Genomic DNA, 26,524 nt, shown 5'->3' with positions numbered 1-26,524 from the left:
ACGGTGAAAATGAGGCCTTGAAGTCAACATATATAAAGCTGAAATTTCACAGAAACGTAGCAGCAGTTTTTCATCCTTCTTTATCGCATTTTCATCTCTACTGGGTTTTCCTTCTTAGTTTTGTTAATCTTCAATTTGTGTAATCTTTTGCAATTTATTGGGTAAATTGTGAGTAGAAGAAGTGTTAGATTCTTCTGATTGAGACGCTTGTAGTAGTTGTCTTTGAAAGTAGATTACGAGTGATTGAAGGTTGGATGATTGTGTGATTTGAGTGGCTGTTCTTGATTGAGTTGTAATCTGTAATTGGATTGATTCTTATAGTGCAGTGAGCCTCCATTTTACTTGGAGCTCAACATGGACGTAGTTTATTCCTTTGGGATAAACGAACCACGGTAAAATTGGCTGTGTTCTTGATTCTTGATTCTTTATTGTTTGTGTTGTTTCTTGAGTGTTTGCTGGTTGTGTTTGATAGAGGAACAGGTTGGGTTGAGTTTAGTTTGATTGATTCTTAACAAAACTCTTATACAGCTGGTAGTTCTAAGGTTCTAGGGAACTAATTGAAGTATACGCAAACTGTTTCGGACACAATGTGTCATCAAAAAAAAAAAATTAAGAAAAAATTTATTATTATTCTTAACATTTTTTAATATTAAAAAAAAATAAACTAATGAATTATAGATCTCTTTACACCTCATATTGGCGGTGATTTCATAATAAAACCATTAGTTTGTAAAAGGACATAGTTGAATTTATAAAATTGTAAAGAAAACATGGATAAGTTGGTTGAANATGTCGTTTACTCTAAAAAAAAAAAAATTAAGACAAAATTTATAATTATTCTTAACATTTTTTAATTCTTATCAATATTAAAAAATAAATAAACTAATGAATTATATATCTCTTTACACCTAATATTGGCGGTGATTTCATAATAAAACCATTAGTTTGTAAAAGGACATAGTTGAATTTATAAAATTGTAAAGAAAACATGGATAAGTTGGTTGAATAGTCAAAAATAAAAAAAAATAAAAAAGAAACTTTTGGAAGCAACAAGGCAACAGCCACCGATATTGTGTCACGAGTTGGCAAAGCAAAAGTAGCTTTATTTCATAGTATTTCTTGTGGAAACAAAACTCATATAATTAGAGTATCCAACATGTGCACGCATTAGATTAATCATGGCCCATTACCATTAGGCATTAGCTTAGCCATCAGCCATGTCGTCAAGTCTTGACAGACCAGGCAACGTCAACAAAAGTGTCTTCTTTATAATCTTATTATCATGGAATGGAAACTACTACTGTAGTATCTCTTTGAATCTTTCCTCTCCCCTCTTCTTTCTCTAGGGTAACCGACTCTCTTCCTCTTTCTCTTGAAAAATCTATCTTTTTACATTCAAGTTCATGAATAATATTGAGTAAGATTTTAGTGGTTTATGTTTTGTTGCTTGTGAATTTATAATTTTTATGAAAAAAAATGGGTGGTGGGTTGTGTGGAAAAGTAGGTTATTTGAGTTCAATGGAGATTGAGGATGTGCGTAGTGTTGATTTAATTGAAGAATGTTTTATATGTTGTTAATCTTTTTAAGCTTGCTTGCTTTTTGTAAATTATTCAGGGATTTGGATTGGGGATGGTTTTGTGAAATGAGGAATTGAGAATATTTGAATGTTTATGATGTTTGATGTTGTAAATTATAGCCTGAGTTTGGTGGGAAGAAATAAAAGAATAAGGTTTAATTTTATTTCTTTTGTGGTAAATCCATATTGCAAGAGATTTATGTTATTTTGATAATCCAAATTTCTGGTTGCCAATGAAGTTTTATATTATGTTATCTCCTTCATGATAAGTAAAATGTCATTAGTATTATACTATCTGAAATTTATATTGTTATACCTTATTGGTGATTTCCGATACAGTTATAAAATTTCTCAGCCATGGGAAACACTGGATCAGCATATGATGAAGATGATTTGGTACATCAACCACGGTCTTATGCTGGAGGTTTGACCGATTATGGTCATCAGCCTCCCTCTTATGCTGGAAGTTCAACCGATTATGGTCATCGGCCACGGCCTTACTCGGGAAGTTCCATGGATCCTGGTCATCAACCACGGTCATATACAGGAAGTTCAATAAGTCATGGCCCTCCGGTGCCATCATATGCAGGAAGTTCGACAGAACATAATTATCAACATCCAATGCATCCTAAACGTATAGCTGACATTTTCAGCTCTTTGGATCAGGTAGTAAAACTCAAACCATGCCAATCAACCAAACATGAGTTGAAGTTACCATTTGGATAGGGTTTAGAATGAATTGGAGATTCAAAACCGGTTAAGCTACCCTAAGTCTGTATAGTACATTTGTTTGCTGAATGCAATAGGTTTACATAACGTAGTCAACCTTTGTGGAATTTTCTTCAAAAATTGACTTTGGCCTAGCATGATTCTTTTTAGATAACTTGTCTTTGCGCAAATGTAGTGTGCCAAGAAATAGCTTGGATATCAAATGTGGTTTACCTCTTAGCTGGGGTTATTTCCATTGCCTTCTGGTTTTGTTTGTGACAGTTAGGCTCCTAATTATTGCATTTTACACCATGACCTTCCCAAATGCAAGGTTTTAGCTCTGCCCTGAGCATATATGGACAAATGATTAACGACTTTAATATAAAGGACTGCAGCAGATTTTGAACCAGTGGCAGATAATAACCGATCATTAAGAAAGTTTCCATATTTATATCAGAGAGTATATCTTGAAAACAACATTTGATGTTATTTATCATTTTAAGTTGGTCAGCTTATATATAATCTGTTGTTAGAGCTATATTCTAAATAACAATGTGTTACTTGTAATTTTAGGTTATTTGTGCACTACGAGAAGCTGGGCTTGAGTCATCTAATTTAATACTAGGTATTGACTTCACAAAGAGCAATGAGTGGACAGGTAATTCTTATTTCCATCATATATTAGAGATTTTAAATTCTCATAAATGGGAGAAAAATAATACAATTTATCAATTCTAGGCAGGCATTCGTTTAACAGGAAAAGCCTCCATGCCATTGGTATCACCCCAAATCCATATGAACAAGCAATCTCTATAATTGGTCGTACTCTGTCTCCTTTTGATGAAGATAATTTGATACCCTGTTTCGGATTTGGTGATGGTTAGTATCTGTTTTAACATTGTTTTTGTTAGAAAGTACTCAGGGATCTTTTCTTGGACTTGCTAAATGATTATGTGCTCGTTTGCAGCAACAACACATGACAAATATGTATTCAGCTTTTATCCTAATCAACAGTATTGTCATGGTTTTGAAGAAGCTCTTGCTCGTTATAGAGAGATTGTTCCACTTTTGAAGTTGTCAGGTTCTTGATGTCTAACCTTTATATATTGTTTTATTTTAGCTCTGTAAACTGTCGATATTGTGTTTCACTTGCATATTTTCTACTATTGACTTCCTTAGCGAATCAGATTTTTAATTGGACTTATCTAATTTATGATATTAGATTTGAGTTCTTAAAGTATCAATGTAAGATAACACACTCTTCCTTCATGGAGTAATTCTGGTGTCCATGAGAGTATGTAATTGAAAAAAAAGGGTTCTAGATTACACAAATAAGTTTTTGAATTGAAAATTTCTTCCTTCATGGATTAGTTCTTCTGTCCATGAGAGCATGTAAGGCAAAAAAAAAAAAAAAATAGTGTTCTAGATTATTAGGAAAAAATGGTAAATCTAAGATTTTCTTCCTTACCCTGCTCCTAGAGTTGCACTTTCCTGCTTTGGTGACATGTATTACTAGGACTAAGTTGATGGTTATTATTTAAATGGCATTATTATTATAATTTCTGGTTACAAGTACATATGACCAGAAAATTATATATTTTTACATGAGTTGACCTAAAGAAGCAAAATTGTTTTAAAAAATTTGAGAATGAAACAAACTATACTTGCCTAAGAAGGTTTAAGTAATTTTTGGGAGGTCAGTTAGGTCCTCTGTCTCAAAAATGATTGCTTTGTGTTGTACTCATGTTACATAAGTTATGTTTCTATTAGTAATTTAGAGTTTTCTATTTGTGGGTTCTCTACAACTATAAACATGGAACTAGCTAGTTTAGCTAGTAAGATCTTTGGTGGCTGTGTAAGCAGTCCTGGATTTTAATCTTACTCGAACTGCAATTGAGTTTTATCCTATCAGCATCACCATTATTTAATAAATTAGACATGTTTATTACTAAAATTGGTTTTTATAATTGAAGCATTGCTACAAATATGGGAAACATTTTATATCTGCATTGTATTGGATGATACATGTTACTACCTTTTTTCAGTTGTCATGTCTGCATTTTACACATTCATTCTTGTTAATTGCATTTGGGCTTTGATGAATTAAAGTTGATGCTGATGATTTCTTTCCCTTTTTAAGGTCCAACCTCATTTGCACCGATTATTGATGCTGCAATTAACATTGTGGAGGCAAGCAACAGGCAGTATCATGTGCTTGTCATTATTGCTGATGGACAGGTTTGTAAAACGTTTTTTCTGCCCTATGGTTTCATATCTTTAAGTTTTTGCTTCTTCCATTACCTTCTCCTCATGGCTGAATGTTTATGGGACCAAATAGGTTACGAGGAATCCTGATACACCAACTGGAAGTTTCAGTCCACAGGAACAGGAAACTATAAACTCCATCGTCGCTGCTAGGTAAAGCAATACCATCTCTAATCTTGAGTTACAATCATGTCATTATTGCTGTCTTGATCACTGGCATTTTGGTGAATAGCCACCATCCTCTCTCGATTATTTTGGTTGGGGTGGGAGATGGACCATGGGACTCAATGAAACAATTTGATGATAGCATTCCTCATCGCTCCTTTGACAACTTCCAGGTACATGATAATCTCTGGCTAGTCAATGAGGTGTATGTGTTTACTTTAAATTTTGATGAGGTTTAAGATAAATTGCTTTGCATATTCTAAAAGTGTTGTAACTGGGATTGATTCTCTTAGAAATAGAAACATCTTAATCCTCTATAGATTTTTGAAGCCATTAATTCCTGTAGTACACTCAAACTGAATTTCTGGGTGAATCTTTTAAAAATTTAGCTTGTAATTTGGTTATGAAAAATCTCATTGCGTATAGGTGATGATGGTGTAATTTTCTTGATTTCTACGGTGCAATTTGTAAATTGCGTAATGTACTAAAAAATGACATATGTACTGCACTATGGAATTGAGTGAATAGGCTGTAGTGTTCTTTGAAGATAAATCAGTTAAAAGAAGTTTTCAGATGCAGATTGCTCACTTTGCCAAACATGTTCCAATATTATCATCTAAATTCTTTATTTTATTTTATTTTATTTTTTTGGCGACTTTTCATTTGATGTAGTTAATTGAAATATGTTGTGGCAGTTTATATTTACTTTCCTTTGCCTTTTGTAGTTCGTCAACTTCACAAAAATAATGTCCGAGAACACAGACATATCAAAGAAGGAAACAGCCTTTGCACTTGCGGCTCTCATGGAAATTCCACTTCAGTACAAAGCCACGCTAAGCCTTCCTCCTGTCAAGTAAGGCCAGGAGCTACAGTTTTAACTAATGTCCAATTTCATTTTATGAATTTTCTATAAAATAAAGCATTTACCTGTGCAGTGAAGATTTTGTCACTGATCCACGCACGAGGTCGCTTCCACCTCCACGTGAAGTGATTGATCATGATAATGCAGTTATGTTCGTTCCTCCCATGCCTAACTCTGATACAGTAGGGCCAACAGCACCAGCAGAACCAGTATGTTTTTTCCCAAAACCCTTCTACTAAAGTTCTCTTTGAATGAGTATATGGTTTTGAGACACAAGTTTGTGTTCTTCAAGGTATGCCCCATTTGCTTGACAAATCCGAAGGACATGGCTTTTGGTTGTGGTCATACGGTAAGTGCATTCGATCAATTTTTCTTGTGGGTTTTTATATCAAAATGTAATCATGCTGGTATATTTATAGTGGTGTCAGGATCAAATTTAACAAAGTTCTCTAATTAAACTCTTATATTATTCCTCATCCTTTGTTGGTAATTTTTTATCAGTGTTAACTTTCTTGAAAAGATTACTAAAAAGGATGTATTGTGTACGACTGTGTGTACATGGATTAGTCTACAAGAAAAACAAAACAAACTAAACTTTTAAAACATTTTAAATTCCTAAACTAGGAATAGTTAGAAAAACCTGAAAAGTTGAGAAAAATAAGAGCTAGGATGGACAGAAAGCAAAACGAACAACACTCTACTGAAAATTAACATGAGCTTCTAGATAAGAAATACATATATTGAAGGCCCTGCTATTATGGCAGATTTCTTGTTGTTGCTTTAAATATTGCAGCTTACCCCTCTGAACTCTCTCTCCCAAACTCCCAAAACACAGACCTTCACAGAACTGAAGCCATAGACCACAACCATTTCCTGGATATAAAGTGAGATCACAGATCACATCCCATAGGCTGCCAAACACTGAGATGTAAAATATCAACTGTCTTTCATTCCTTATGAATAAAATCATTAATTAGTGAGAATTTCTTTATTCAATTAAGTTTTCGGCTGTAAACAGCACCACTTTCAAAGGAGTGGTGGCACACCATGAATTTACATGCAGGGTTGAGATTGGTTGGTTTGGTCATCTTAATGTATTATTCCTCGAAACTGTTTTAAGCACACCCTAAATAGACTTAATTGTTGCACATGTTAGGTCCTTCGGTCATTACTATCTACTAAGCTCTTTCATGTGACTTTGTCTTGTTCCTTCAAATATAAATTATGGATATCATCTAGTAGCGGCTAATGTTTTCAGTAATAGTTCCATCAAACTAGTAAACACCAAGAGGAACTAATAATTTGATCGTAAAAATATGGATGTTCCAGTAAGTTATATTTTAACATAAACACTTCGAGATTCCCTTGGTTTTGGTTTAAGAGGAAAGTGGGAAGAATTTGAATTGCTGTGTAATCAGTTACGAATTAAAAAGAAAAACCAAAGTTGATGAGTATCCACGGACACTAGTTATATGGAAGTAAATATAGAATTCATGAAAGTTAGTTACCGAGGAGAACTGAAAGAGACAGAAGATTGACATGTTTATAATCCCTATTGAAATAGTTAAAAAAATGAATGAAAACATTGCATTGTCTTCAGAAATGTAATGGATATTGCATCTTCAAATTAGTGGTTTGTCTTTGTCTAATGTCTTGTGAAATGTAACAGATGCTCATTCTCAATTTTTTTCTGGAATTGCCTGATAAGGAAATTTAGCTAATAGCGCCTTTTTTTTTTTTTTCTCTGTTGAAGACTTGCAAGGATTGCGGCGCTACATTATCAACATGCCCAATGTGCAGGCAACAAATAACATCACGCTTGAGGTTGTATACTTGACCAGGAGTTACTTCCTCGATTTTCAAAAATTAATGTATCATTGAGATTTTACATTAAGCATACTATCTATAGGAGGTTGACCAGCACTTTCGTGTGAATCCTGTATATATGCCGATGTTTTGGGTTGCATAATCTGTACAAATTAGTATTATATTATTAACGAGGTTTTTTGGTGTCGGAATCGAACATTATTTTGCAATATGTATAATTTTCAAAACATATTATTTTGTTATGCAATTTGATTTGAACTTTTTGTTAGTGTTCAACAATCTCATGTTATTGACCAGTAATCATAGGGTCCACATGTTAAAAATTGTTTGTTTATAATCTGTAACATTGACGTCTGTAATATGGAATGCCATATGATGCTATAAAAAAACAAGACATAATCATAGTATAATATGAATGGAATTTTAGTGAAGTTAATTATGAAAATGAGGGAATTAACTTGTCCCGAGTCCCGACAAGTTGGGATAACATCACCCCTCCAGTAACAGAAAACTCAACAGTTATGAAAGGTTACTAACCGTAGTTATATTTGCACAAATGACCATAGCAGCTATTTCTTCTTCTCTTTCTGATCTCAAGTTACAAAATCAAAACAAAAAATTCATGATTCAGAGTTGATCTTGATTCCAAGCTCTGTTGGACTTGGAGTCACAATCACATGATTTCATCCTATGGAGATTTTATACAAAAACATTTACAAAACTCACTTTAACTTGATAAACCCTACCAACTTCAGACTTCAGTACACGAATGCTATCAACCAGAAAACTAAACTTACAAGATTTTAACAAAGGAGAACTAGATGAACCTTGATAGACTCTTCAGAAGTTCCACCGGTCCAACTGACGCATTGCTTCAGCCATGTCTTTTTGTGCCTTCTTTCTCCGGTAAAATATGGGACAGTCCCGACTGTGAAGAAAGCATATCATATTATAATTAAACTATAAAAAACATATAAGCAGACATGACGAGTACAACCAATGAAGTGATTGCCACTCCATAATAGTTGCATCACAAACATGCAAGTTCCGAAGAGGCAGAAAAAAATTTCATCGACAACTGATTCAGTAATCGGAAAGGGATCCCTCTCAGTTGCAAAACATTCCAAGCTTTTCCCTTCGAGAGTAAGGAAATGGTACAAACCTAGTGCAGAGCACATCCTGATGAAGAGAACCTTGACATTCTTGGCACTGCGTCCAAAGCCTCCCAAAAAGTTCCTCTAGTTCTGATACTGCAACCACTCAATGTTTCAGATAATTAACACTTGATTGTCCAGAAAATGTTGAAGTTACTTCACATGAGAAACCGCAAAGATCAGAAAGCGATGCCTACCATGAGAAACAGTTTTGCAGTACAGCTCAGCTTCTCTTCCTTTGCAGTGTGGGCAGAGGGTTCCATCACTGGCCAAAATCAATGATAGTTTGTCATGAATTCTTAAAAAATAGTAATAGTACTAAAGGTATGTTTTGGCAAAGCATGGAATTCAGCCTTGGAATTGGGACGTGAAAAAATTGGAAGCCTTCTTCCTTGCAAAAATTATTGACTGATATCTAACATACCCTCACAACACAATAACATATAAAATATGAAAACACAAAAATATTATTTAAATTCTAACAAATGGAAAAAAGAATCTCAAGGATGGGGTGAAAGAAAAGAGAGAGAGAGAGAGAACAAATTGTACCTAATAAGCGTTTTGCAGCCAATGCAAGTTAGTTTTTTCTTAGCAAATTTCATTATGCCACTATTTGCAGGAGTGATGATGGAAATAGATCTTGTGTGACTTCCTTGGAGAAGTTCTTGGCTAGCATTCTTCAAAATGGGCTCAAAAATTCTTAAAATTGGCTGTTAATTTTCAGAAAATTGTTAGCACGCAAGTAAAATGGGAAAAGAAAAAAAACAAGTACTTTCCGTTAAACTAACCTTCGCAATCTGATTATCAAGATAATACTGAGTGTCTATCGGAATATTATTTTCTAGCACATAAATAGGATCCTCTGACCTCTCATAAGCCTGATCATCATTGAAGAATTAATTTTGATAAACCAGAAATCTGTATACTAACAATTATTCAATGGTAGTAAGACTTTTAAAAATAAGAAAAAACCCAAAAGAAAGATTACCTTGGCACCTTTAGCAGCTTTTATTATGACATATGGTACACGATCCCCAACATTTGGAGCAGTGGCAGCATCTCTCTGTGAATAACAAATTAACAATATTATTTATATTCCATCCTTGCTATGATATAAGCGTAGCCTTTTTAGTAAAGATTTATTCTGTTAAGGAGTCATATGCCAATGGCTGGAAAAAAAAAAAAAAGAGGGAACTGTTTACTAAAATATCACCAGCAAGAATACGACAAAGAAAGCACTGAATCAAGGTTGTTATTGACAGCACCCAAGACAAGTGCAATGATACAAAATATGTCATGTCAATGAATCACCGCCTGAAAGCATATTCCAAAAAACAAAATTGATTTCANTATGGTACACGATCCCCAACATTTGGAGCAGTGGCAGCATCTCTCTGTGAATAAAAAATTAACAATATTATTTATATTCCATCCTTGCTATGATATAAGTGTAGCCCTTTTAGTAAAGATTTATTCTGTTAAGGAGTCATACGTCAATGGCTGGAAAAAAAAAAAAAGAGGGAACTGTTTACTAAAATATCACCAGCGAGAATACGACAAAGAAAGCACTGAATCAAGGTTGTTATTGACAGCACCCAAGACAAGTGCAATGATACAAAATATGTCATGTCAATGAATCACCGCCTGAAAGCATATTCCAAAAAACAAAATTGATTTCACAATAATATGCAATAATTTTTCTATTATGGGTTCATACCGACCTTACGCATTCTTTCAGCAAGTTCAACATGAGCTGCTTTTACTTCATAATCATCTCCTGTCTTTGTCAGACCCTGTTACATTTGTGCAGGCCACTTATATCAATGACAAATGATACAAACTTAGCCAGGAACATAAATATTCTTAAACACAATCCAAGAACCATGTAAAGACTATATTCAAAATATATCCCAACCTTAGTAATCACCAAAAGTGACAAATCCATGCGGTTCATGAGAAGATCTGAAATGGTATTCTTGACATACTGAACGGCACCAGGAACATCTCTGTCAATTAGTATTTTATGAAGGCACTCGGTTACAAGGTTTTTAACCAATAAACAATTGTCTCTTCGAACTGTTTCAATGCCTGTCCATGAGAAACATGATGAGAGACAAGACAAAAAATGCACAGAAGCTCAAATGGTTGAGAAATACAGTTCTTTACCTTTAGTATCCATTTTGTCGAACTTTTTGGGGTTTGTCCAGAACAAACCAGCATATCTCTTCTTGCTGATCAATAGATATGGATAATAAACCTTCTCAAACTCTAGTTTGATAGGCTTCATCACACATCCCAAAACAAAGACAAATAAATAAGAAAACTAATCCTACATTAATTACAAAGATGGAGAAAATAAATGTCTTATATTGAAGTTATGTACACAGAAAGCATAATTTATTAAATGTAGACCTGCACGATTTCATTATTCTAACTAAATATAAAGGATGTTGATAACAGAGTTTAAAAATTCCCAGAAGGCAAACAATATCTTCCATAAATAAATTTCAAATATTTGATACTATCAAGGTCCACCTATATATTAAGTGAAACACATTGAAGGTAAACAATATCTTCCATAAATAAATTTCAAATTACAGATGAGATAAGATCATGAACAACATGATCTGAAATAAAGATAAGCCTAGCTTCAGAATTCTGACACATATATATGTATTTGTCATTTGGCATCCTAGAGAAGTTTAGATTCAGGCAAAACATTTTTAATTGGCAAATTGGAAACTACAATCTCAAGTTGTTATCCTCATCCTTTAGCATCTAAAAAAACTGTAAGTCCAAACCCAATTCAACTATTTGGCAACTCCAATTGATAGCTAATTATCATCCTGGCAAGAACTATGCTTAGATTTTGCTTGATACACTTCTTCAGGTAGAGCTTTATATGTAGAGGAAGTAGTTATCCTGGTAGAGCTCAAGAAGCAGAGTCTCAACAAAAATCATATATATATATTGTTTGTTTGGTTGTCAACCACTTCTAATAAATGAAAAATAAAAAATAAATGTTACTATATCAAACATATGTTTAGATTAAAAAGAAGTATTATGTTATGAAAAGGTTCAGTGGAATTTGTGAATAGATAAAAGTGCATAATTTTGGATAATATAACATTTTAAAAACATAACATTTGAGTTTCTATTAGTCAACAAAAAGGAGATTTTTATCTCGAGAAGGTCTTCCCAAATTGCAACCAAGCAATTAGAAAAAAAATCAACATTTTTGCATCCAGAAGTATCTCTTTTGCCTATTCCAAAAATAATAATAATAATAATACTCTAATGGGCATAAATACTAGCCTTAACAATAAATTCTATAAAAATTAAAGAATGTTGAGACGTGCTGTATTCAGAGAATGAAGTTAAGAAACTTATGTAAAAGAATACACACACACACACAAACACACTTACTTTTATGAAAGTTCCACTGATGTAATCAGCAGCTTCTCTCCCTAAATTCATAGCTTCCTCTACGGTAGGTACACCAAATTGTACCATAACAGAGTCTGTATCCCCATATATAACCTGCAAAAATAGAAGTATCAAGTTAATAAGCCATGAGGCAACACTACCAACCCATAACAAAAAACAAAAGAAAATATAGTACACACATAATTGTCTACAATTAACTAATCTATCCCCTTGAGGACACACAAGTACTTTCTATTGTACAACTTATTGTGTGCTGTAAGACATAAAAGTATAAAATATAATATTAAAAAAAAAAAAAAAAACTCAACGAAATTATATGTAGACAGGCAAACACACATAATTTAACTACAAGCTTATAAAATGATATAACCTAAGGCAAATTGAATTTATTGGGGTTTCAGATTAAAAAAGTAGTAACTACACAGTAAAAGGGTTATGAGAAATTAATGAGTAGCATTACAAGAATATTGATTCACATTTTCACACCACCAACAATCATCCATGCCAAGTTATGGACTCTTAATTACAACAACCAGGTATGACATAGATACTCTTTTGAAAAGAGAAACTTTCAGTCTGGCAGCCATACTAGTTTTCAGCAGTGGCATCCATTAGGTACCACTAGGTGAAGCGAAGAACCCATGGAAAAGAGGCAGACATGAAAGATTTACTTAGAAGTAATATATTTGCATTTATCTGTTCCCAAAGTGCATCCATACATTCATGCAGATAGTAGATATTGACCATACACTTTTTTTATATAAAACGACCAGTAAAGAAATTCAAGTTTCTACAATTGCACTCTTTTTCTCAAGGAAAATTTACAATTCATGTATCCTTCATAGAAACTCAAATTGTGTACACAAAAGATTAACACCACAAATAACAACTGATCACATAATCTATTCTTGGCATATCCCTGTCCAAAATATTACAAATAAAAATTTTATGGCATACCTCTGCATTGTGTTCATAGCCTCCTAGCGTCGTAAATTTATCTTCCACAAGTTTCTTGGTGTGTTCGATCATTTGTCGGCCTTTACAAGACAACCAATTCATTAGACCAAATGGGACTACAACTGTGAACTTATTTATTCTAATACAAAGAAAACAATAGTAGGGAATGCATGAATAATAGTACCATAGCTTGTAACACTTGAAGATATCTCTATACATGGTAACTGACCCACAGTAGCTCCCGTAAATCCATACACAGAATTTGCACTTATCTGGAAGAATAACAGGCATCATAGAGATCACACCAATGAAGAATGCATAAAAAAGACCACGTAAATTATATTCTTGAACAGTTAGCAAAACCAAAAAGAAGGACAACAGTGGCACACTTACCTTCAAAGCCAGTTGTCGACCATCTAGAACAGCCTTCTCAAATGGATCCTTTGCTTCCTAAAACAAATAACAGAATAATGTAATATAACAAAAGGGCTAGTGGTAATAAAGTAAATTAAAGAGTAAGTGGATTAACAATACATTACAACTCAATGCAGATCTAATAAATGTATAAGTGAAAACCTCATGAAAACAAAGTACCTTCAAATCTGCTTTTGCTCTTTTACGAGCAGCTAATAATTCTTCCAGAATCTCAGGAAGTATTCCCTGAAAGTATATGGTTATACATAGTTACCGATTAGGAAATCTGGTGTTATATATATATATAAGGGAGATAACATAAAAAAAATAAAAAAAAATAAAAAAAAAAATCATAACAAACAATTCAACCTTCTGCAAATTTGTTTTAACAAATATTTCACCAGACGGAGTTTTATTGACACACTCAGGTGGAAGATTAAGTTTGCGAGCATCTTCAGGCATCACCTTCACAGATATTTATATACATAAAACCTTAGCACAAAAAGCTTCTCAGTTGAAACCAATGTGAGAGAGAGAAAGAGAGCACATGACATAGTTGTCAGAGTAATCACCAGAGTGCTGTAACATAAATTATAAGCCATCATAATCGATGGATACAAAGAAGCAAAATCTAACGTTGCAATGGGCTTCTCGTAGAATCCTGCCCTGGCCTCCAAGACCTGAATTTTGAAACACCCAAAATGCCTAAGGATATATGATATGATAATTGTAGCCTATACAATTCACTAAGATAGTGAACTGAAAGAGCTCTAGTACACATTAGAAGTCACATGTAAACAATCAAGGATAGACTTTTGTTCTTGTTAGTAGCAAAACTCTGAAAAGACTTCTGATTGGAAGTAAGGGTGCGTTTCATACATAGGATTGTAGTATGAGTCAAACTTACAGTTGCACCTTCATATGTTCCTTGTTCGGATCCTGCATGTTTAACATTTGGAATAACAAGATCCTTCTGCTTAGCCTTCCTAAGAAGTTGAGAAAGCACCTGAAAACAATTGGTTAAAATAATAGACTTTAGCATATCAAATCTCTTTGAACATCTAAACTAACCAATGACCTCATTATACTAACCTTGATGCTTTGCCCTCTGGAAAGTAGGAAAGAGATAGGAACGCCTGTTACACGAGCCATCTCAACATAGTTGAAAATGAACATCAATTTATCCAAAAGTCTCTGTGGGAGATAAGCATCCTGCAACTCAACAAAAAGAGAATTTTGATTGAACTGAATATGATTTCTAATTCACTCCTACTTCTATTGAGCTTATTAAAGTAATGCATAATGCATTTATGGTAAAGACACATTGTGTAACACTGTTGACATCATAGGCTGCCGTAGATCACACAGGCAAAAGGGCTGAAAGGGTGACAGGAAAGTCTTAATAAGAAAGGATCTCTTTCTCAAATTAATATAATATCATGAACAATTGGTTATTTTTATAACCCAACTAAAGGAAAAATCACTTTTTTTTCATTTAGCGATTCAAAGAAATTTGAAATAAGAACTTCAAAAAAATTTACAAAAAAGAAAAGGAATCTTGAAATAAATCCACATTATAAACCAACAATTTAAAGCCACTTTTGGTAACTTAAATGAGTGTTTTGTGGAAGTCTCATGCCCAATCGCTTCCCTTCTCCTGGAAGAAATCTAATATAATCCTTAAGATTCATTTTAGAAGTAGGAGTTATTTATTAATTCCTCCCACACACTTCAACAACATAAAATATAAATAAAAAATAATCAAACATAGAGCCCAAGAAAAACAAGTCTTTTGTTATTGATCCATTTTTATCCAATGAATTTGAGGAAAGACTTCAAGATGATTATTTTTTTGTCAACTCCTAAACTATTGGTGTAAAAAATTTAGTTAAAAATATAAGTTAAAATCTGGAGGTGAGATGACGGCAGTGATGGGTGCTGAGGAGATAATGGTGGCAGCATATGGGAGGCTAAGAAGATGATAATAATGATGACTTCACATGAGATAACAGTGATACCAATAAGTATGCCATTCCTACTAGAGCAAGAGAAGACTTAATAACAAACAGGGTAGGAAAAAAGATCAATCCAAAGCACAATGGAAGTAAAATACAGACCTTTAAACAATAAACAGCAAGCCGCCTCCTCGTTTCAGCATTCCCATTCTGAAGGTCGGATATTATTGAATGGTGGACATCCTCTTTCTGCATACCAACAAAATGTTGTCAGACATATCAACAGCAAATACAACATAGTAGTTTAAAGAAAAACTTTATAGACACATCAAGTAAAATGCACTTAATGGGACTTAAATATTTAGATTCATATGTTCCTTCCCATATCAATGCATACCTTCACAGCTAAAATCTTACATATACAACACTAGACACAGAATATCTAGCAGAGAATAAGGACAAGAAAGGCTAAATCAAAAAAAGGGATAAGACCAAAAGGCAGGCTGTGCTCGTAAGGTAGAAAACAAACAAATGCGTGTGGAGGGTAGAAGTGAATGTAGATAATGGAGGAAAGAGAAAACACAATTGCTGGAGCTAATAGATGCATCAATACTTTTCACTTTGTTTATTGTCTACACAAATATTTTGTAATCTCAAAAAGGAATCCTGAACCATACCTGCTCAGAGAGAAAGTGTGCTGAAACAGAATTCAGAGAGTAAGAACTCAATTTATAATCCCGTTGCATTACCTACAGAAAAAAAGGAAAACATCATAACTTGTCTGTCACTTGAAATAGATCCATTTATATCTCATTGACAGAGTGCAGGTTCATTTAAGCAAACACAATCAACGAAAAAAACCTGAAGCAAATCAAATTGTACTCTCCCCTCCACAGTAACTTCTTTACTTTCCCTCGTTCCTAATTGTCTGTAATACCAACAAGCATTGATAAGCCAGACATATTAATGAGCAAATGAACAAGACAATTCATTCATGATAATCATTAGATAAATATGCCTATCATGTATCATGCAAAACAAGAATTTGTATATTCTATCAGAGGAATAACATTTGGACCAATCACATGAAGGAAAACATTGCTCCATTATGAATTCAGCTACAGGTAGCATACAGAAGTACGAACAATTGATTTTTAAAAAGCTTATGATAATGCTGATTGGAGCTTCTTGGACTTCATTCTAGAAGTCAAATTGGTTCACAATGGAGGAAATGGAACCAAGTTCATCCAAAGTCCATGGATATTTGTGCTATGTAATGTAAAATTTGTGGATAGTCAGTAATCTAGCTTCCCTATGAACTTCAGCAACAAGAGAGTTTCATGGCAACTCTTTCTTCTCCAAAAACTTAAACTGAGAGGGCCTATTACGTTAATTGTGTATATTTCGGTCCAGTATTGTCCTTGCATAGTTAGGTAACATTGTTTTTGCTAGTTTCTAGTTCTGGAGTTAGCGATAGCACAGATTTTTGCCTCACTGATTTATTTCTCCCAGACGGGCATGTTCACCTTTTGAAAATCCTACATTATACTAATTCAAGTATTTCATTTGTCAAGAGAAAAAAAAAATAAATAAATAAAGCAGAAATATAATTGCAAACCGTGAAGAAAAAGTTGTATCTTTAACACGGACTCTGCTGTTCCTGATGCGACCCAGCATCGGAAACTCAGCTATTCCCAAAGTTTGGGCTCTCTATAAACCAGAAAAAGAAAGTGCATTAGGTTGGATCACTTGAAAATGTCCACAAACAATAAAATTGGTACTCATAACCAATACGGACATGCAAAGAGAGAAGAAAAGAGCAAGTATAAGATTTTACAAGCAAAACAAGAAAAGTTTTACAATGATATCCATGGATTCAAAGGGAAGTTGAATACTTAAGTTACCTCAATAAGATATGGCAAATCAAACTTGCAAATGTTATATCCAATTATAATATCAGGGTCCACTTCACGGATAAAATCCTGCAAGCAAAACCTTATCATTAAACCATGAAATACCTAATAGAATGTGGTGCTATTCCTACATGACACTGAATTATATTCTTCATGCATTGTAAACAGATAGTTCAAAGCAGCATTAAAATATATCTTAGCCATTCCAGCCTCCTGAAATCCTTATTTACAGAGTTCTTGAATGCTTTTGGTAGAGGTAGAAAAGGAAATTGTATGGCACTCTGCTGTTATGGCAATTTTTGGGTGGTTTAGAATGAGAGGAACAGTAGGACTTTTTAAGATAAAGAAAGGAAATCAACCACTCTTTATGGGATAGAGTTCACATTCATGTCCCTTTAGGTTTAAGCATCAAAAGGATTTCAGGATTCTTCTTTCTTTTACATTCATTTTAGTAGGGACAGACATCTAAGATATTCTCATATATGTTAATATAGGTCTAGTTTTTTAGAATAAGGTGTTTAAAGCCAGCTCTTTGTTTGATTGATGTTTTTAGTCATTCCTATATAAATCTTTTAGATTTCTTTGTTAAAGGACTGCTCATTCACTTTTAGTAAAGCTTCTTTCATAGTTTCTGGTCAAAAAAAGAAGAAGAAGAAAAGCCGAGTAAAGTTGACATGAGTAGAATCAAATACTCCATTATTGCAATTTCTCCAATTTTTAGCTTTAGAAAAGAATTCCTTCATCTAAATGCACATTAAGTAATGCTATTAAAAAGAAAAAGGAGAAACCCATTTTAACTATTCAAAAGCTCCCCCCTGTGAATCTTACAATCTATAAAATCCACTGACATATTATTAAGGAATATTTTTTTTTAATTATACAACATTAATTTTAGATAATAACATTCACGTTGGAAAATTCTTTAAAGAAATTACCCTCCAAGAAAGTAAGACTTCTCTTTCTGAATCAAAAGACATCACATCTACACCAACGATTGGAGAGCATGACTTAAGGGTCATGACATTACGGATAAATGGCTGATTTTCTCCTTGCAAGGTAACTAGATTGGCCACCTAGAAACAATGAACATTTTTTTTTTTTTTTATCAGAACTACTGGAAAAAAATAAATAAATAAATAAATAAAAACACTATCATAAAACAGTTAGATACTATTCTGTGAATCAGATTTGTGGCCATAAATTAAATATAGGACCTGGATAACAGGATCATGGGTAGGCTCAGGAAAATGACCTTTACGACCAGCACATTCAATGTCAAAACTCAATATACGGAAAGGAGCCATTTTTGAGTATTCACCTTCAGGGTGATAGCTAATTAATTCTGAATATCTAAGAACAGTTAGGGTAAAAACTAACACGGCATGAAATATAAACAAGTAAATATATATATATATATATATATATATTGATTCTCAAATATAGATTTCACCATGCACAAGGATACAGGCAATCAAACTCCAGTTGGCAGTAGGAGAAAATCTTTGCTGACTTCTTATATTTTCCAGCAGGCACTTCAATCCAATTGCCACCAACAATGTTGCAATCAACCATGAAACGAAGAGCAAATAGAACATTGCTTTCATATGTCATGAAGCTCTTCATACCAAAACCATCAATTTGTATGCCCCTATCAAGAATACCTGCCAGTTTTTCAACAATTCACTATATTTAAAATAATAAACCAAGAGTTAAAATAAGCACATATTTTAGGTGCAAGAATCAGTTTATATATATATATATATGAATTGATTCTTATATGTATGTACGTATATTGATGTCTGCATGTAGCTCCATGTCAAAACATTTAAAAGACCAGAGATTTCAATAAGGGAATAAACCAGAATGAAAACAGTGGTAACAAATAAATTATGTGGCCAACCACAATGAAAGAATAATACAAGAAGAAACAAAAGAACTTCAAGACTCTACCACGACAACTTGCAACCACGGTAGGCAGAGCAACCACAATCTTGAGAAAAGGTTGGGACTGTTGTTGCTGGTAATACATAATACTTCTTTTTTGCACCATTTCAATGCGTCGAACAAACTGGGGTACCCTATTGTTTTTGTTGGCCTCCCTCATCCTCCCCTTAAGAAGCACCAACAGAACAAGAATAATTACATTAATCCCAGCAATCAATCAAAATATTAACGTGGTTAAACCATATACCTCAAGGATTTTATGGAAACGGGAGATATCATCTGGGCCCATTCCTGGAGGGCAGCTAATGTAGAAATATGGCTCAAATCCATGAACATTGCAGCAAACACTATGTCCTAACAAATACAACTAGTATAATTATTAGATTCATACAAGACAAAGCTTAACAAAGAAACTCCTTCCACCCATATGATAAAACAAATAGGATTAATTTTTTATTGCAGACCTCCCCTTAAATTTCATCCGTTAGAATTACAGTCACAAGCAAAATTCTTTAATGTTCAATGCTGAAAATTAATGGTTAGGAATTTTTAAACCAAGATGTGAATGTGGCCTTGGTGCATTTAACCAACCCGAAACTAATTGAATTCTTTCCTTCCACAGAAAACCACTACGTAACTATAGAGTAAAATAAACATAATTTCAAAACGATTTTCAAGCAACATTAAAACATAAACCATCTAAACCCCACTACAATCCTATTAAGTAAAAGTCACCCACTTCGCTACAGAAATTCTCAAAAACTAACCTTCCCTTGTGACTCCGAACATCCGTATAATAGCAGCAGGCCCAGATGAATGAGGCAGCAATTCTCTATGACTCTCACCAATCACATAATCAATATCCAACTGCTGAAAAACTAAACACAAGAAAAAAAAATTAAAAATTCTAAAAATCCTAACAATCAGTACCAAATTAGAGTAACACTAAACTGTCAAATGATAGTGACTCACTAATGTTATGTGACTGTGCCACGTAGGCCGGGGAAAGTGGAGGGCGGGCCCACTTGGAGAGCCGAGAAGTGAAGGCCTGGCGCTGCTCGATGTCGCGGAGAATGAGAGATTCCTCGTCTTCCGGCAAGAGGGTTTCGTCGAGAAAAACGTCCTCGTCGAGAAATTCGTCTTCTATGTTTGGCGTTGCGGCTTGCTGTTTGGACGGCGGCGGTTGGTGTGGCGCCGGGGTTGACGGCGGCCGCTTACGGCGGTTGTTGTTATTGCCGTTCATAGCTGGTTGAGTGAAAGACAATTTGAGAGCGATTGGATTTGGAGGGATCTGGTGAAGCTAGAAAGTGAAATTCCCGCCAGTTTTTAGGGCTTTTATAAGTAGGTTTCGTCAGGTGCAATGCGCGTGACTTGAATTTTTATATACAATACGAGTATACGACAGTTGCAAATTTTTTTAATCCCCTTTACGGGCGTTTGGTCGTGGCCTAAAAAGATTATTCGGATTTTTTTGGAAGTTTTAATCCTTCAACCAAAGAACTCATATTTAATTAACTATTGAATTTCTTTATTATATTTTTAATCATTCAAAATATGATTACTAAATTCCAAAATATTTCAACCACTATTTAACATATTTAACTCAATTATTAGGTCATTAACCAAAATTTCAATTATTTATTTATAATATATAATTTAATCATTTATATATATATTGTTGATGCTTGATTTTAATTAGAGATGGCAATGCGTCCGATATTTTCAAGTACCCGGCCTGGCCCGTCCCGAAAAGGTCGAGTTTTACCCAATGTTCGCGGGCTTGGGTTTGGGCTTGATTTTAAGGTCCGACCTCAGGTATGGGCTGGGCCTGGGTATGTCTTCAGGCCCGGCCCGACAATATTAGTATTAACTATACTAAATTACCCTTATACTATATATTTAATTACAAGATTATCTTATATATATATACTCATTTTTCCCAAACCCTACATGAATGGATTGATGCACTTTTTGGAAAGTTATTTATATATTTAGTGAGTATTAAAAAATAAATTAATATTTAAAAATTGTTTATAGAATTAAAAATATAAAAAAAAAATTGAAATTTATTAATATTTAAAAATTCACATTATAAAAATGGGCGAGCTTGGGCCGGGCCTGAGGTTACAAAAAGTCTGTCGGGTCGGGCTTGGGCTTTACTTGTGATACCCGTGACCGGCTCAAGCCGAGCTTTGGCATTTGTTATGAGGTCAGGCTTAGGCCTGGGCCAAGGGGTACCCAGTCCCGGCCCAACCCATTGTCATCACTAATTTTGACACCAACGACTTCACCTGTGTAAAATACTAAGAAGTTACACTTGAGATGATTATAGTAAATGGGTGATATATTGTTTGCACAGTAGCATGCAAAGACATAAAATATAAAGGAGATAGTAAGATTTTTATAGTAGTTTAGACGCTTAAAGCGAATCTTATATCCACTGTGTTCTTTTATATAAGTTTGTTCTTTGTCATTAGCCAAGATTACAAAAGGTCGCAAACTACGATCTGGTATTACAAATGCTTGGTGTTCTAAGTGTTCTTAGAGAATGTCAAGCTAATCTCTTTCTAGCAGTATGTCTTTGTTATTTTCTTTGTTGAATTCAAGAGTGTCTAATCCCGATTTTGTGAGGGGGAGCTATCTATTTATACTCATTGTGCTCAAGGTAATGATTACACTTTTGCAAGTGGTCTGATGTCGTGCAGATCTCTCCTGTCTTCCCATTCGTTGAGAACTCAAAGAATATCTTTAAATTAAATGGGGCTTGGGTAGGTGTGCGAACCAAATTCATTCATAGACAAATGTTTGAGTCGGTTGGGTTGCTGACAACTATATTATATCGGTCTTTGGAGAAGTGGCAGGTCCTAGACTATGGAAAATGTTTCTAAACTCTAATTGGTGCTCGATGCCATCAGCTTGGGTCCGCCCTTATTTTAGGCATAATATATATTGCTTTAAATTGTTTAAAAGATGGGTCGTTGTTTGCCATATTTGCTTGCTTTTTTAAATTAAGAGATATGAGAGGGGTGCCTGCCTTTTTTTTTTTTTTTTTTCTCTCTAGACATGGTGGTGTCTTAGTTGTGGTGGTGTCTTAGTTGTGGTGGTGAGGCAGTAAGTGTGATCACAACTAGGGGTGTTAGCTAAGAGCCGCTCGGCCTCAACTCGAGCAACTCCACCCAGCAAGCGAGTCGAGTTCGAGTTCCCCAATACTCGGCTCATCAAGCTCGCAAGCTTCAGTGAGCTCAGGGATATATGATAGTTTTATGACTATTAGAGGGATATATGGAATTTACCAATTCGAAAAAAAAAAAAAAAAGGCAAACACACCCCCTATTCCCAAATATGTAAAAATCGAATTTAGAACATAAAAAATCCTAAACCCTAAATCCTAATTCTCTAATCTCTCTACTAATCTGCGATTATGTGAATATGATTTTAGCTTGAGAAACCTTGAATGCGGCATAGTTTGTTCAATCTGAAAATTCTTTGCCCGATAACCAATCACAAACCATGGCTGCAAGTTTCCATCTTAGCAAAACCAATATGGTCTGCCAACCACCATCGTCTCCAGACCGCCTTGTCCACCGTTGCATGCCATCGAAAAATCTTTGACGTTGTCAGTTGTAGCGATAGTTCTCGGTTCCATCAAGAGTTTCAAGATGATGATATTTCAATCACTACAGGTTCAATGAATTTGTAGATAAAAAATGAGAAGATATAATAGAAGCAAAAACCAAATCGATGCTTATGTTGTTGATCTGTGGAAGTTGGATACTTTTTTTCGTGTTGTTTGATGTTTGTTTTTGAGAGAATCGACTGACTGATTTGGTTTGTGGAAGATTTGGGAGTTTTCAACCATATCCAACTCTTCACGCACCTACCTTTCCCTGTCACACTTCACTTGTTCAACGAAAAACCTCACCCACCCAACCATTGCCAAAAGGTTGGGGTAGCTACTTTGCTCTTCCTCTTCATCTTTTCTATTGCTCGAGCTCGACATTATAGAAACTGAGCCGAGCTTGAATAGCCCAAAGCTCGATTCGGTTTGGCTCATTTACACACCTAGTCACAACTCACAAGGGTGGGTTTTTTTTTTATTTTCTAGTTTTTTTTTTTTATAATTTTAATTTTATTGAATAATTTTATACAAACATTTAAGTAATGCGGGGTATAATAGTACTTTACTCTTGTGACTCTAACCCTAATGTAATGGAGTGAGGTGAGAGGTGTATTAGTGATACGATTTAAAAGTGCAAGGGATAACTTTGATAAAATTTGGTAAAGTCATCCTCTGTATGATAGAAACTAGGGGTGTGAAAAAAATCTGATAACCAATTTGTATCCAATCTGAAAAAATCGGATATCCGAAAATTCGGATCGGATTTGGATATCAATTTTCAGAAGATCTGAATTTTTCGAATCGGATACCAGATTGGCTATACAAAGAAACCAAATATGCGGATCTGATCCAGTTTTGTCCATAACTACAAATTTTAAGAAGTTATTTCGAGGTTCTAGGTGAAAAGTGGTAAAGTATGTGGATTATTATGAAATACGATGACAACTTTGGGGGTCAAAAGTAATGAAATGCTGATGTGGTAGGGTACTAAAAAAATAATGCAAAATTTTATGGGGCAAATTAACATTTTCCATGAAAATTCGAATAAAACTGGATATTTGATTTATCCGATCCAAATATTTGGATTGGATCAAAACTGGATCAGACGAAATCCATATCGAATTTGGATCAGGTTTCATCCTGATCTGAATTTCAAGATTGGATAGAAAAATGCAAAATCGGTTTGAATATCTGGTTTTGCACACCCCTATATAAAAACGTAAATATTTAAGGTAGGTTATGAGAATATCCCATACCCAATTTCGTGATTCGACACATCTAGGCAGGAAAACAAAAAAAACCCGAGCCCTTAAAACCATAATACGTCCTCTAAATTTCATTTTTAGAAATTCTGTCATCGTCAACAAAGCTTTTCGAGGTACGTGCCTTGTCATTTTAATCTCCATTTCTGATTAATTTGTTTGTCTGTGTGTTTTTGTGTTTAGAACTTACTGTTATGAGTTTTTGGCTGACATTCAAGGTGCCATCTCCACTATTAATCCTTAGAGACTCAAATGGAGAGAATATATGTGATGGTTAGGGCAAGGCCACTATCTACTAAGGACGCAAAGAGAAGTCCATGGAGAATCTCTGGAAATGCCATTTTTATTCCTAATAATCCTTAAATGTTTGAATTCGGTACTTCAAACGTTCTTATATCTGTGGATTAAAAATTTTACTTTTCTACAGTAAAACCTCTATATAGTGATACTCTACATAATCATAAAAAATTATGGTCCCAAATTGGGATAATTATAAATAAGAATAAACTTCACATTGTAATAAATTATAATTTTTCTAATTCTCACCTTAAGAAAAGTTGCCTCTACATAGTAATAATTATCTATATATTACAAAAAAAAATATGATATGTTATATTAAAGGTTTAGGATTAAATAAAATATTTATCTAAAGTTGTTTGGGTAATGATTTATGCTTTAGAGTTGTTACCACATCTTTTACCTTGCGAGTACGTAATAACTCGCTAGCATGAACACTTTCTTGTTGAAGCCAAGATATTTTTAGCTTCTCAAGCATGTTTAGAGCTTCATGACACGAAACTTTTTATATTTCCGTACGATCATCCTTAGGATTATTTCTTTTCTCTTATTATCTAATTGCAGTAATGATTTCTTCTTTGGTTAGAACATATACAATTTGTTGCTAATTTAGATGATCGAGGAAGACATTAATATCTATTTCATTAGTATAATGAAGTTGTTGAATTTGATCACTTAATTTTGCAATGACTCTTTTATTCTCCTCACCCACTTCATTTGTAATTTGCAATTCATCGACATTGAGGGTCCTAATTTTGCAGTGCTTAAAACTATTAGCAATTGTCTGTGGCTTTACATCAATTAATCATGTATCAACTGCATTTACAGTTCCATCAATGACATTTATTTTTACTGGTTTCAAGACACGATCTTCTATTAATTTCAAAAGTAGGCAATTGAAGTGCTGAATTGAAATCCTAATACTACTAAAATATGAATTGCAATCCTAATATTGTACTACTAAAACATGAATTATAAAATAAGAAATCAAAACAATAATATTTGTAACTATACCTCCATTAAGTTATAACCTCCCTATAGTAATAAAATTAGTTAGTCCAACCATTATGACTATAGAAAGGTTTTACTGCTATGTTTTTCTATAGTTATTTTTGTTTCTACTTCGGTTTCATAGACCGAATTTTTGGAGAAGATTGTAAAACGTTAGGGCTCCGTTTGGTTCACAATTTTGTGTTTTTGGGAAAAGTTTTTTGAAAAAAGTTAATAAAAAAGTTGAATTAGACGGGTATTACGATGTAGGATTTACAAATTATAAAATACCCCCTATGTTTGATTTTTTATAAAACACCCCTTATAATAAAACATTAAAAGTTAACAAAAACACCCCCAATCCACCCTCAAATACGGACAGCCGGCCACCACCACCGGAGGGTGGCCGGAGTCGCCGTAACAAAAACATTAAAAATATTTAGGGGTATTTAATTGAATTAACAAATTTAGGGGGTTTAAAAAATGTTGAATAAAGTTGAATAATATTGTGAGTTTTTTGGTATTTTACTGTTTAACTTTTTTGGGAATACTAAAAGTAGTATTCCCAAAATCCAACCAAACGAAGCCTAGATGTTTATCAAGCTTGTACCAAAGATATTGTGGTTGCCGCAATTCATGGCTTCAATGGTACACTTCACTTAAGTTGTTTATTTATTTAATAATTTGATAAGAGATTTAAAAAAATATACTTTTTAAATAGACATAATTTATCATTTATCAAATAGACATAATGTATCATTTGATAAGAGATATATTTTTTATAATACATTATCGGAATTGAGCTATTTGATAATTTGGTAAGAGACTTAAAAAAAAAAATTGATATAATTATTTTTTAAGTCTCTTATCCTATAAAGTCTATTTGATAATAGCATATAAAGTCTCTTGTATGAAATTATCAAATAGACTTTATATGATATAACCTATGTCTAATGGTTATATAAATTATTACTGATAATTTCGAAAATCTCAAGTCTTTTTTAGGAAAATACTTGCTATTTTATTTTATTTTCGGTCCCAGTTTCAACATATAGCAATTACTATTTTACAAATGGCATAGCATGGTTAGGTTGAGCTTAGTTGCTTTATTGAAAAAATGAAAACTTTTCTATCCAGAGTTTGTGAAAAAGGGTCCAACAGTTGACTA

The 26,524-nt window shown here is 33.7% G+C and overlaps 2 protein-coding genes across 3 annotated transcripts; one reads left to right on the top strand and one right to left on the bottom strand.

Annotated features, from left to right (window-relative positions):
• Positions 1 to 1,176: 1,176 nt before the first annotated feature.
• LOC116137490 (E3 ubiquitin-protein ligase RGLG3) lies at positions 1,177 to 7,635 on the top strand. 2 transcript variants are annotated; one of them, XM_031423184.1, is made up of 12 exons: positions 1,177 to 1,347; positions 1,917 to 2,243; positions 2,859 to 2,943; positions 3,024 to 3,164; positions 3,253 to 3,366; positions 4,426 to 4,523; positions 4,624 to 4,703; positions 4,783 to 4,888; positions 5,441 to 5,568; positions 5,651 to 5,786; positions 5,870 to 5,926; positions 7,331 to 7,635. In XM_031423184.1, exons 2-12 carry the CDS (start codon positions 1,935 to 1,937, stop codon positions 7,412 to 7,414), a joined length of 1,338 nt encoding a protein of 445 aa, XP_031279044.1. In that variant the 5' UTR covers positions 1,177 to 1,347; positions 1,917 to 1,934; the 3' UTR covers positions 7,415 to 7,635. The 2 variants fall into 2 exon arrangements, with proteins under 2 accessions (XP_031279044.1, XP_031279051.1); XM_031423191.1 differs by having other exon boundaries at positions 1,177 to 1,417.
• Positions 7,636 to 7,945: 310 nt separating this feature from the next.
• LOC116137555 (DNA polymerase delta catalytic subunit) lies at positions 7,946 to 20,478 on the bottom strand. The gene is made up of 30 exons (XM_031423252.1): positions 20,161 to 20,478; positions 19,956 to 20,066; positions 19,436 to 19,542; positions 19,195 to 19,354; positions 18,710 to 18,905; positions 18,459 to 18,594; positions 18,180 to 18,317; positions 17,236 to 17,313; positions 16,950 to 17,041; positions 16,193 to 16,259; positions 16,009 to 16,080; positions 15,494 to 15,580; positions 14,469 to 14,588; positions 14,284 to 14,382; positions 13,949 to 14,056; positions 13,746 to 13,841; positions 13,557 to 13,622; positions 13,356 to 13,412; positions 13,147 to 13,234; positions 12,963 to 13,042; positions 11,985 to 12,098; positions 10,725 to 10,839; positions 10,474 to 10,646; positions 10,280 to 10,351; positions 9,547 to 9,621; positions 9,347 to 9,436; positions 9,108 to 9,268; positions 8,756 to 8,823; positions 8,567 to 8,654; positions 7,946 to 8,332 (listed from the first exon to the last, which is right to left on the bottom strand). Exons 1-30 carry the CDS (start codon positions 20,429 to 20,431, stop codon positions 8,245 to 8,247), a joined length of 3,273 nt encoding a protein of 1,090 aa, XP_031279112.1. The 5' UTR covers positions 20,432 to 20,478; the 3' UTR covers positions 7,946 to 8,244.
• Between the last annotated feature and the right edge of the window lie 6,046 nt (positions 20,479 to 26,524).

Source organism: Pistacia vera, unplaced genomic scaffold, assembly GCF_008641045.1.
Source record: "Pistacia vera cultivar Batoury unplaced genomic scaffold, PisVer_v2 Contig1094, whole genome shotgun sequence".
Taxonomy (NCBI): Eukaryota; Viridiplantae; Streptophyta; class Magnoliopsida; order Sapindales; family Anacardiaceae; genus Pistacia; species Pistacia vera.
Note: the sequence above shows the minus strand (reverse complement) of the source record. Positions and strands in the feature narration are given on the sequence as shown.